The 12,093-nt window shown below is 49.5% G+C and overlaps 1 protein-coding gene across 1 annotated transcript in view; it reads right to left on the reverse strand.

Moving 5' to 3' along the window:
- Nucleotides 1-7,493, reverse strand: part of Slc15a5 (solute carrier family 15 member 5) — a gene marked incomplete at its 3' end in the record, with an annotated part of 17,698 nt that extends 10,205 nt beyond the window's left edge. The window contains exons 1-8 of the mRNA XM_090324450.1: nucleotides 7,211-7,493; nucleotides 5,567-5,759; nucleotides 4,594-4,764; nucleotides 4,353-4,435; nucleotides 2,743-2,750; nucleotides 2,560-2,690; nucleotides 1,563-1,638; nucleotides 30-207 (exon numbers count right to left, since the gene is read on the reverse strand). Of these exons, the coding sequence (XP_090180576.1) occupies nucleotides 30-207; nucleotides 1,563-1,638; nucleotides 2,560-2,690; nucleotides 2,743-2,750; nucleotides 4,353-4,435; nucleotides 4,594-4,764; nucleotides 5,567-5,759; nucleotides 7,211-7,493 (1,123 nt within the window). The remainder of the gene's footprint in view (nucleotides 1-29; nucleotides 208-1,562; nucleotides 1,639-2,559; nucleotides 2,691-2,742; nucleotides 2,751-4,352; nucleotides 4,436-4,593; nucleotides 4,765-5,566; nucleotides 5,760-7,210) is intronic.
- Between the last annotated feature and the right edge of the window lie 4,600 nt (nucleotides 7,494-12,093).

Below are 12,093 nucleotides of genomic sequence, written 5' to 3' on the forward strand. Positions count from 1 at the left end.
AGGAGGAGCGGGGGGGGGGGAGCACTCACCCGAGCAGGCCCACAGCAGCAGCCCCCCCGGGGCGGCCCGGGCCCGGGCGGCGTCCAGCACGGGGCTCAGGGCGGCAGTCGGCAGTGACCCCAGCGCGGCCAGCGCGGCCACGGGCAGCAGACGTCCGCCCCGGCTCCAGTCCGAGCTCGAGGCCTGCAGGAGGAACCCGGAGGGGCCCTGCGGGAGCACGGGGAGAGAGGGGGGTCCTGGGCCTGGCCTGTCGTCCTCCCTGCCATCCTCCCCCCATTCTCCCTGCTGTCCTCCCCAGCCTCTCCCTGCACCATCCACCATCCACCCACTCATCCATGATCCACCCATCCATCCACCATCCACCATCCATCCATCCATCCATAACCCACACATCCATCCATCCATCTACCCACCCATCCATCCATCCATCCATCCATCCATCCATCCATCCATCCATCTGTCTGTCTGTGTTCACAGGACTTACACTATTTCAGTTCTGCCACGCACAAGGCGTAGTTCAGTTACTGTGTGTGTGTGTGTGTGTGTGTGTGTGTGTGTGTGTACATGTATGCACTTATAGATCTCAAGATCTAGTGTCCTGGTATTCTTTTCTTTTCTGTCACTCATGGGTCTTGAACTCAGGGCCTGGACACTGTCCCTGAGCTTCTTTCCCTCCAGGCTGGCGCTCTACCCCTTGAACCACAGCTCCACGTCTGGTTTTCTGGTGGTTCACTGGAGATCAGAGTCTCCTGGACTTTCCTGCCCGGGCTGGCTTTGAACCTGCGATCCTCACATCTCAGCTTCTTGAGTGGCTGGGAGGACAGGTGGGGCTCTGTGTCTGCTCACCTGCACGTTCAGGCTTAACTTCCACCCCCTGGGAGGATGGGCGTCCTCATCTCCCCGCCGCTCCTCTCCTCATCTCCACGGATTCCCAGGACAGGAAACCTCCAATCAGGAGAGAATGAATGCTGGGAGGAGGAGGAGGAGAGGAGGAGGAGGAGGAGGGGAAGGAGGGGGAGGACAAGAGTTGGAGGAGGAAAAGGAGGAGAAGGAGGAGAAAGAGGAGGAGGAAGTGGAGAACAAGGAGGAGGAGGGGAGGAGAAGGAGGAAGAGAGGAGGAGGAGAAGGAAGAGGAGAAAAATAAGGAGGAAGAAGAGAAGAAAGAGGAGCAGGAGAGGAGGAGGAAGAGGAGGAGGAGAAGGAGGATGAGGAAGAGAGAGGAAGAGAGGGAGGGAGGGGGGGAGGGAGGGAGGGGGGGAGAGATCCCTGGGCTGCACACGCAGCTGTAAACCTCAGTGGCTCCCCGCCTGGCCTGGAAGTTTCCGTTGGGGATTGAAACGCGGGTTCTTGTTAATGGACGTCAGGTTATGATGGGCTTCAGTCACAGACGGGGTGACCTCACCCTGGGGCCCGCGTCCTGTGCGTCTAGGAAGGACATTCATGTCATTTCGGCTCCAGCTCTCCGAAATCCTCTTAAACATTTAAACACGTTTTTCTTTCTGAATTTCAGAGTGTTCAGAAGTAATGGCCGCCATAGAGTCTTCTTTTCTCTCTCCTCCAACCGCGGCCTCCTTGGCTTTCCTGTCCCCGTCGTTCAGAGCTGGGTCTGGGGCCCGATGGTCGCAGATGGGCGCCACACTTCAAATATGGAATCCCGTGGTGTTTCAGTTCTGGGGGCCTTGGCCCTTGGGGGGGCGGAACCTCGGGTGGGGGCGACGCCTCCTCTGCCTCCCCAGAGCCGGACCTGCTGAAGCCCCCATTAGCCGCTCGTGGCTGGAGAAGAGCTTGCAATCTGTGGTTTGTGCCAGAGATTGTGTGTGTGTGTGTGTGTGTGTGTGTGTGGTGTGTGTGTGTCTGTGTACGTGTGTGTGTGTCTCTGTGTGTGTGTCTGTGTGCATGTGTGTGTGTCTGTGTGTCCCTGTGTGTGTATGTGTGTCTGTGTCTGTGTGTGTCTGTGTCTGTGTGTGTGCGTGTATGTCTCTCTGTGTGTGTGTCTTTGTGCGTGTGTGTGTGTGTGTGTGTGTGTGTGTGCGCCCACGCCGGGCCTAGCGCTTGAACTCAGGGCCTGGGTGCTGTCTTGGAGCTTGTCTTTATTCATTTGTTTCTTTTTGCTCAAGGCGAGCCCTCTCCCATTTGAACCACAGCTCCCCGTCTCCTTTCCAAGGGATTGATCAGGAGATGAGAGTCTCCTGGACTTTCCTGCCCGGGCGGCTTTGAACTGTGATCCTCAGCTCTCAGCCTCCTGAGGAGCTGGGAGGACAGGCGGGAGCCACTGGTGTCTGCAATCTCCCTCCCCCTCTCTCTCTCCCTCTCTCTCTCTCTCCCTCTCTCTCTCTCTATCTGTCCATCCATCCATCCATCCATCCTCCATTTATTTATCTATCAATTTTTATACAGTATCCATGTACATAAACATAATATAAATACGTAAGTCTATACGTGCAGCAGATATAGTTATAGGTGTGGAGTTTTTACACGTGAGTGGAAACACAGAGAAGGGCCTGTGAGGTTCACACGCAGTCACCACATTTCCGGGGCTTGCGCTGTGGCCCTGCTTACCTGGAGAAGGCACATTCTGTGTAGGAGCTGGGAGAGGAACAGAGGAAGAAGTCTGGGGACAGATCCCCCGTCTCCCCGCTGAACCTCAGAGGGGCCGCCACGTCTCTCTGTGACTTGATCTCCCGGGCTGGCTACCTCGGGGCCAGGAAGCTGTGACCTCAGGGGACAGGTGTCCCCCCCCACGCCGAAGGCTGCGGACAAGCAGGGGACTGGGTGTTAGTATGAAAACCGTGCTCTCAGCACCGGGGAATGGCGCTCAGACGACAATGACAAAGGCCCCCGGACAAAGGCCTGCAGCCGGCAATGTGGACAAGAAGAATTGTGGTCTCCACGGGGGGTTTTGTTCAAAGGCCTGGCAGCTGCCCTTAAAAATCACAACAATACTAAAAAATGAACAAAGGGAACGAAGACGACAGAACACAACCCCTCAAAGCGGGAGAAGAATCCTTCGCCTCTCGGGAATGAGCAAGCACCCTGCAACTTCCCTTCACGTCCCACTTTAATTTATATATAATTATATAATGTATAATAATGTATAATACATAGTATATAAAATATAGAATATAGAATAATGTATAATAATATATAAAATATATAATATATAATAATGTATGTTGTGTGTAATATATTATATATAATATATATATATATGTCTCCCAGGACTGGGAGACTTACACACAAAATGGAATCTAACTGAGTTCATTTAAATGCATTGAAGTAAAAATATTTATATTGCTTTTTCCTTTGTTGGTCCTGGAGTTTGAACTCAGGACCCGGGCGCTGTCCCTGAGCTTCTTTCCCTCCAGGCTGGTCGCTCTACCACTTGAACCACAGCTCCACGTCTGGTTTTCTGGTGAAGAGCAGAGTCTCATGGACTTTGCTGCCCGGGCTGGCTTTGAACCTCCATCCTCAGATCTCAGCCTGCTGAGGGGCTGGGCTGACGGGTGAAAACTCACGTCTTTTATCTGAGTGATCAGGGGTGTTGTGTAGACTCCGCTTTATAAAAAACAACAAGTCCGCTGTCTTTATAAATTCTCAGAAGCCTCTTTGTGAACTCAGAAAAAAAAAAAAGCAGGAAGTTGGAAAGAAAAGAGAAGAGAGAGAGATAATACTGCGATGAGCAATTCAAGCTCTGGTTTTTTGGGGTTTTTTTTTGCCAGTCCCGGGCTTGAACTCAGGGCCTGAGCGCTGCCCTTGGATTTTTCTCAAGGCTGGAGCTCTACCACTTGAGCCACAGCTCCACTGCTGGCTTTTTCTAAATATGTGGTACCGAGGAATCGAACCTGGGTCTTCGTGCATGCTAGGCAAGCAGTCTACCACTAGGCCACACTCCCAGCCCTCAAGCTCTGGTTTAAATGTGCATGACAAAGACACTGAGGTGTCCACAAGGTAAAACAAAACAGGAGCGCAAGGTTAAATGGTTGATGGCCAGATTGAAAGCTGGTGGCCATTATTACATATTTATACCTATACCTATATGTAAATCTATGAAATTCCATTTTGGAAAGCAGGTTTGGTTCTTTGTACCTTTACGTCTCTGTTTTGGTCCAGGGATGAGCTGTCTTAGGCTATTTGATCAGAATAAGAGGGTGACGCCCACTCTAGATGGTTGAGACACGTTCCCCCCCCTCCATGTCACCTGCCAATGCTGACACGGTGGCCATGGGGAGAAATGACAAGGGGGGTCATGGAATGTGTGCACCGCCCATCTGGAAAGGCAACCTCTCAATACGCTAGTAGTGGATAAAACAGCAAAGCAAACAAAAATGCCATCGCTTCTCTTCCAGGTTAACCACGGCCCCGCAGGAGAGCGTGGAAGGATTTTGAAAGGGAGCCCCCAGAAAGCGAGCAGCCGTGAGAATCGGGGCCCTGGGCTCTATGAGTGGAATGATTGAGGGTTCTGTTGTTCATTTTAATGTCATTAGAATGGGGAGGATGATGGAGGACATTGGAAAAATCCAAAGCAAATAATAATAATAATGGCGTCTCCACTGTGATCTAAAGGGAAGGAAATAGAATAAGAGGACCACTGGCGTACGAGGCTCCGGCTGGGGCGTCTGCTCGTGATTCCCGATCGCCAGCGAGAGGACAGCGGTGATCCCGGAGGCCACCGGGAGGAGGAGGCAGGAGACGGAGGCCGAGTCCTGCAGGCAGGAGATTCCCAGGAGGACAAGGGTGGTTTCCAGCTTCTTGAACCAGTACCGCCTGGGGTGGAGAGAGAAGCCAAGGCCCTGACCGCCCAGGGCCCACCGACCCCAGGAAACCCGGGGTTCAAAGCCAGCCCCGGAGGGGAAGTCCTCCAGGATAACCAGCAAGAACCGGTGGACCATCGGATTGTCTGTCTGTTATCTATCGGTTTGGCTGTCTGTCTGTCTATCAACATCATCATCATCATCACATGTATTTATCATCTATCCAGTCCATCAATCATCTATTATCTGTCACCAGAGCTATCTATCTGCCCGTCCATCCATCCATCCATCCATCCATCCATCCATCCATCCACCTCTCTATCTATCCATCTATCTATCTATCTATCTATCTATCTATCTATCTATCTATCTATCTATCTATCTATCTATCTATGTATCTATGTATCCATCCATCTATCTATCTTTATCATCTATCTATCTATCCATCCATTTATCCATCTATCCATCCATCTATCAATCTATCCATCTATGTATCTATGTATCTATCTATCATCCATCTACCCATCCATTATCAATCAATCTATGTATGTATGTATCTATCTATCTCTCTATCTTTCTCTCTGTCTCTCTATCCCTCCATGTATCTCTCATCTATCTCTCCGTCATCTTTCTATAATCTCTGCAGTGTCTCGCTCATCCATTATCTATCTATGACTCTCTCGTCATCATCCATGATGTACCCATCTATGACCTAGCGTCCTCCGTGTGTGTCACGTAGCTGTGCATCTGTCTATCGACCGTCCATGTTTCTCCTCTCATCCATTCGCCATCTGCTTTCCCGTCTGGCCACCTACCAGGTACAGCCTGGCGTCTGCTCCGGGGCCCCGGCTGGACAGGCAGAGGGTGGACAGGCGAGGGCTCGGATGCCTCCCGAGCCCAGCGAGATGACCAAGAGGGCAGCGTGGAAGAGGCATCCCCGAGCCTCTGCTGGCAGGCCAGCGGGGTGCTCAGCCCAGGGGAAAGCCAGGGCCCAGAGGAGGGAGGAGCCTGCAGGGGGAGGGAGGACGGGAGCGGGGAGGGAGGGGAGAAGGGGAGGGAGGGCGAGGATCACACATTATATAATAAGATTATAATGAATAATTATACAACACATAATTAAGAGCATTTACATTCATAATGGTAATATATGATATATAGCCTAGAATTCCTATGCATAGACAATCTATAAATGGCAGATTGCATATCATTTATTATTATTATTATTTTTACCCATTCTGGGTCTTGAACTCAGGGCCTGAGCACTGTCCTTGGGTTTTCTCAAGGCTGGAGCTCTACCACTTGAGCCACAGCACCTCTTCTGGTTTTTTCTATGTATGTGGTACCGAGGAATCGAACCCAGGTCTTCGTGCATGCTAGGCAAGCACTTTAACCACTAGGCCAAACTCCCGGCCCTCATATCATATACATTATTAAAATTCCCTTCACCCCTTTGTCTCACCTGGTAGATGGCAGCGTGTAAGGCTCTTGCAAGGAAATCTGTTTGTTTGTTTTGTGTCACAGGTATGTTTTCTACATGTTTACACATTCCCTTCCGAGGCGCTTTCACTGACTGCTTGTTGCACGAGAACTTGAATGTCTTAGTGTCTGCATCGAAATCCCTCCTCTACTTGCTTTCTCTGTTAAACTACTCTGATAATTTCTTCTCTTGTCATGTTGTTTTGTTTGTTGGTTTGTTTTGTGCCCGTCCTGGGTCTTGAACTCAGGGCCTGGGCGCTGTCCCTGAGCTGCTTTCCCTCCAGGCTGGCGCTCTACCCCTTGAACCACAGCTCCACGTCTGGTTTTCTGGTGGTTCATTAGAGATCAGAGTCTCCTGGACTTTCCTGCCCGGGCTGGATTTGAACCTGTGACCCTCAGATCTCAGCTTCCTGAGTGGCAAATGGCCATCATTAAGAATATAGAAGAATACAGAAGACATAAGTGGTGGAGTGCTTGCCTAGCATGCACGAAGACTGGGTTCGATTCCTCGGTACCACATACATAGAAAAAAGCCAGAAGTGGTGCTGTGGCTCAAGCGGTAGAGCTCCAGCCTTGAGAAAGTCCAAGGACAGTGCTCAGGCCCTGAGTTTAAGACCCAGGACTGGGGAAAAGAAAAAGAAAAGTGAATAAATTCAAGGAAAGACAAAGGGACCTGGAATGTACCTCGCACACGTGCACTGACAAAGTCAAGTTTGCACTCATTGAAACCGGTTCTGCTCCCTGTCTCAGCTCATTAAAGGCAGAATTGGAGGCCCATGAAATGAGGGGTCGGGGAGAGGAGAAGGGGTGGCAGGGGTCAAGAGGCCTGGTGCTCACAAACTGCCCAACGGGATGGAAAATCCGCTCGGTACCACTACTTAGAGAGAATCCAAAAGAACATGGTGGAAAAATCCATCTGGATTAGTGGTCAAACCAGGAGGAGGAGGAGGAGGAGGAGGAAGAGTGGGGGGGGGGAGACTCACCCAGAAGATGGAGGACTAAACACGCAGAGAGGAGCTTCTTTGTGGATTCCACGTGGGTTTGAGCCAGCCAGCCCACACACACTGGAGCCAGAGTGGACGTCCCAAGGAAACACAAATTCAAGATGGCAGCCTGGTGGTTGAGGTAGCGCAGCTCCAGGACACAGTAGGGGATCGTGTTGCAGACAACCTGGAAGAAGACGAATCTCTCGCCCAGCTCCAGCAGAGGCAGGCAGATGGCAGGGTGAACTCTTCTGATGGCGTCGGAGGACGAGAAGTGCCCCATGGGCCTTAAGACGTCTCTTCCTTTATTCTCACAGACATGCCAGTCCCTTCTCCTATCCCCCCACCTCAGCTACCCTTTCTGTTTGGTGGTTTTGCGGCGTCTGAATTTTACCTCTGCCCTTCTGATGCAAAAATAAATACATCAATACATGAGATTATTGCTTGGAATTTCACATCTCCTGGCTAAAGTTTCTGAAGCCTTTTTTTTTTTCTTTCCTTGCCCTCCTGCCTCGCCCCTCAATGTCCTGCTGAAACCTCTGGGAACTCAGAGACAGGGAGATGTGAACCAGACATTTAATCACTCCGGGACTCAAATGACGCAGGAGTTGTGGTGCTGAAACCCACACGTGTGTGCTTGCACCGAGAAAGGATTTTTATTTTTATGTAATTTTTTTAAATTATTATTTTTTTTTGGAGGGAGAAATCTGAGTATTGGGTCCAGAACTAACTTGAGATGACTATAATTTGTGCTTTGTTAATCATTAAGAGATGAAGTGGTGTGAGACAAAAAGAAAAAAGCAACGTCTGTGCTTGAGAAGAGAACGGGGTCGTATGAACGGGACGCAACTTGTTATTTTGGAGGCAGCGTTTGGATTCTGACCAGAAAGTAAATTGGGGAACCAACGGGCTCGAATTCACAAAAAAGCAGTGGATGGGAATTGACGAAGGGACAAGACGGTGAACAAAACTGAATTTCAGGAGAAAGTAAAATTAAGGCACGTTTGTGTGACAACCCTGGGTCTTGAACTCGGGGCCTGGACGCCGTCCCTGAGCTTCCTTCCCTCCAGGCTGGCGCTCTACGCCTTGAACCACAGCTCCACGTCTGGTTTTCTGGTGGTTCACTGGAGATCAGAGTCTCCTGGACTTTCCTGCCCAGGCTGGCTTTGAACCTTCAGCCTCAGGCCTGAGCCACCGGTGCTGTGCCAGATTTAATATTTTGTTAATTGCCATTGTTCAGTTTTGTGTTTTTAACCTCTGCTTCTATAGATGAAATTATTTGTTTCATAGTAACCGATATGCTTTTTTCTTTTTGGCCATTCCTGGGTCTTGAACTCAGGGCCTGGCTGCTGTCCCCGAGCGCAACACAGACACAAAGAGCAAAAGAAATACAACCCTGCAAATGGAAAGATGTGTCCCAGGGAGGCCGCTCATCCCTCTGAGTCCAGGGTTCCTTCCAACTCTGCCAAAGGGGGTCCAGGCTTTCACCCCCGCGCCTGTAATCCCCGAGCAGGTTTATTTATTGCTTTTTTCATTTTTTCCTCCCCCCCCCCCTTTCCTCTCTCATTTCCCCGGCTGGGGCGCGCTTGCACCTGCACGGCAGTAATTGAACAGCAATTATTCCTCATCACGCGTGTGGATTTTTATATCAGATTGTTGGCAGATACTGGGCGCGGGTGGTGTGGGTCCCGCTAATGAGGAAATTAAATCCGGGTCTGTGCCGCTCAGAGCTGCCCGCCTTTTCCTCCCTTTTCCTCGCTTATCTCTTGGCTCCTGAGAGGAGAGAGAGATTTTTGGGTTTTGCTGCTGGCCTTCCTTCCTTCCTTCCTTCCTTCCTTCCTTCCTTCCTTCCTTCCTTCCTTCCTTCCTTCCCTCCCTCCCTCCCTCCTTCCCTCCCTCCCTCCCTTCCTTCCTTCCTTCCTTCCCTCCTTCCTTCCTTCCCTCCCTTCTTCCCTCCTCCCTCCCTCCCTCCTCCCTTCCCTCCTTCCTTCCTTCCTTCCCTCCTTCCTTCCCTCCTCCCTCCCTCCCTCCCTCCCTCCCTCCCTCCCTCCTTCCTTCCTTCCTTCCTTCCTTCCTTCCTTCCTTCTTTCCTTCCTTCCCTCCTTCCTTCCCTCCTTCCTCTCTCTCTGGAAAGTTTTTGTCTTAGAAAACAACACCCAGGAATGGGCTGGGTATTGCATATTCTGAGCGGAGGCGACGCCATGTGCAATGAGGACGTCTGGCAGTCAAGTTAGACTCTAGCAAGTTTCTTTGTTTATTTCATTTCTTCCTCCTCCTCCTCCTCCTCCTCCTCCTCCTCCTCCTCCTCCTCTTCCTCCTCCTCCTCCTCCTCTTCTACTTCCTCCTCTTCTTCCTTCTCCTCTTCCTCCTCCTCCTTCCATCCTGGGTCTTCAACTCAGGGCCTGGGCACTGTCCCTGAGCTTCTTTCCCTCCAGGCTGGTGCTCTACCCCTTGAACCACAGCTCCACGTCTGGTTTTCTGGTGGTTCACTGGAGATCAGAGTCCCCTGGACTTTCCTGCCCGGGCTGGCTTTGAACCTGTGGTCCTCAGATCTCAGCCTTCTGAGGGGCTGGGGTGCCAGGCGGGAGCCACCTGTATCGGGTTAAAGCTGTTCTAATATTATTATTGTCTGTAAAGCCTATTTTAAAGCAACTTTTAAAGGGAGAGTTTAGGCTGTTCCATTATTTGCTGTATTTAAATTTTTATTTCTGACATTAACAAAGCTACAGTGGGGCCGGGAGTGGGGCCTAGTGGTAGAGTGCTCGCCTAGCATGCATGAAGACTCGGGTTCCATTCTTTGGCACTACATGCATAGAAAAAGCCAGAAGTGGAGCTGTGGCTCACGTGGTAGAGCTCCAGCCTTGAGAAAGCCCAAGGACAGTGCTCAGGCCCTGAGTTCAAGACCCAGGACTGGAAAAAGAAAAGAAAAGAAAAAATATGCATATATAATATATTATCTGACTGTCTAGGTGACTATCTATCTATCTATCTATCCATCCATGTATGTATGTATGTATTTATCTATGTATCTGTGTATCCATGTATCTATCTATGTATCTATGCATCTATCTATCTATCTATCTATCTATATCTATCTATGTATCTATCTGTCTATCTATGTATGTATCTATCTATCCGTCTATCTATCTATCTATCTATCTATCTATCTATCTATCTATCTATCTATCTATTTATCTATCTATGTATGCATCTATCTGTCTATGTATGTATGTATGTATGTATGTATGTATGTATGTATGTATGTATCTATCTATCTATCTATCTATCTATCTATGTATCTGTCTATCTATGTATGTATCTATCTATCTGTCCGTCTATCTATCTATCTATCTATCTATCTATCTATCTATCTATCTATCTATCTATCTATCCATCCCTCTCTCTCTCTGTCTATCCATCTATCTATCTATCTATCCATCCATCCATCCATCCACCCATCTATCCATCCACCCATCTATCCATCCATCCATCCATCCATCCATCCATCCATCCATCCATCCATCCATCTATCCGTCCATCCATCCGTCCATCTCTGCTGTGGAAGTTGGGCATTCGTGGTCTGTAATCTCGGCTCCTTGCGAGGCTGAGATCTGAGAATCCTGCCTGGCTGGAAGCAGCTGAGTTTGAAAGATTCTTACCTTGAATTCACCAGCCCCAAACCTGGACGTGCAGGCGTGGTTCAAGTGGGAAAATGCCAGCCTTTAGCACAAAGCCCCGAGGAAGGGTGCCTGGCCCTGAATTTAAGCCCCAGTCCTGGTACACGCACACACATGCACACACACACACATGCACGCACGCATGCACGCACACACGCACACACACACACACACACGCAATCCCTGGGCCTCCCATTGGCCTCGTCTTCCAGCCTCCCTGAGCTGAGCCGTCTTCATTTAACGCCTGGACAGCGCCAATCATTTACTTGTGGCGTTCTCTTACATTCCCAATTCATTTCTGTGTCATTTCTCGAAGCCCATATCACATATACCTCTGATCATTTTAAACCTAGTTCAACTTTTCTTTTCTAAGGTTTGACTTATTCGTAATTTTATGAGCTGTAAATTTTATTGCCTCGTGAATTTCCCGTTGCCGAGGAAGGCCTTGGAGACACCGCTGACGAGAGAACCTAAAGAGAAAGAAAAGAAAAAGGGACTTTCGGTTGGGATTCGGTGCATCGAGGCTAACATGTAGGAAAAAATCCCGAAAGAAGAAAAGGTGTAGACGTTGCAGATCTGATTTTATTTGACATATGCACACTGCTGGAACATGTAAATTCAGTCCGCCACACGCAAGAAAGAGAACACGAAACTCAGCAAATGGAGCGATTTCTAGGACGGCGTCTCACGTTTCTGCAGTCCCCCAGCGGAAGGGTTTTCTTTCTGTGTGGAATTGTGCAGGTGAGCTGTCTGTAGAATTCAAATACTGAGAAAAATGAAAGATTTTTTAAAAAAAATCACCCCCCCTGCCCTGAGCTGACTTAGTCACAGCGCAGATGGGAGTGAGTTTATTAAATATCAATCTCCGGACCCCGTATTTTTATCACGGAAGTCCAGGCAGAAGGAAACAATAATATATTTTATATTTCATGACTCTGTCGCGGCCGTGTGTTTGTGTGCTTTTCCTCATTTGACCTATGTGAACTGAATATTTTTTTTTTTGCCAGTCCTGGGTCTTGAACTCAGGGCCCGGGCATTGTCCTTGAACTTTCTCAAGGCTACCACTCTACCACTTGAGCCATAGGGCCATTTCTTGCATTTTCTGAGTAGCTTTTTTTTTTTTTTAAACTGGATAACAGAGTCTCCTGGACTTTCCTGCCTGGCCTGGCTTTGAACCTCGATCTTCAGATCTCAGCCTCCTGAGTA

The sequence above is a fragment of the Megascapheus bottae genome, chromosome 35 (assembly GCF_031878675.1).
Source record: "Megascapheus bottae isolate mThoBot1 chromosome 35, mThoBot2.hap1, whole genome shotgun sequence".
Taxonomy (NCBI): Eukaryota; Metazoa; Chordata; class Mammalia; order Rodentia; family Geomyidae; genus Megascapheus; species Megascapheus bottae.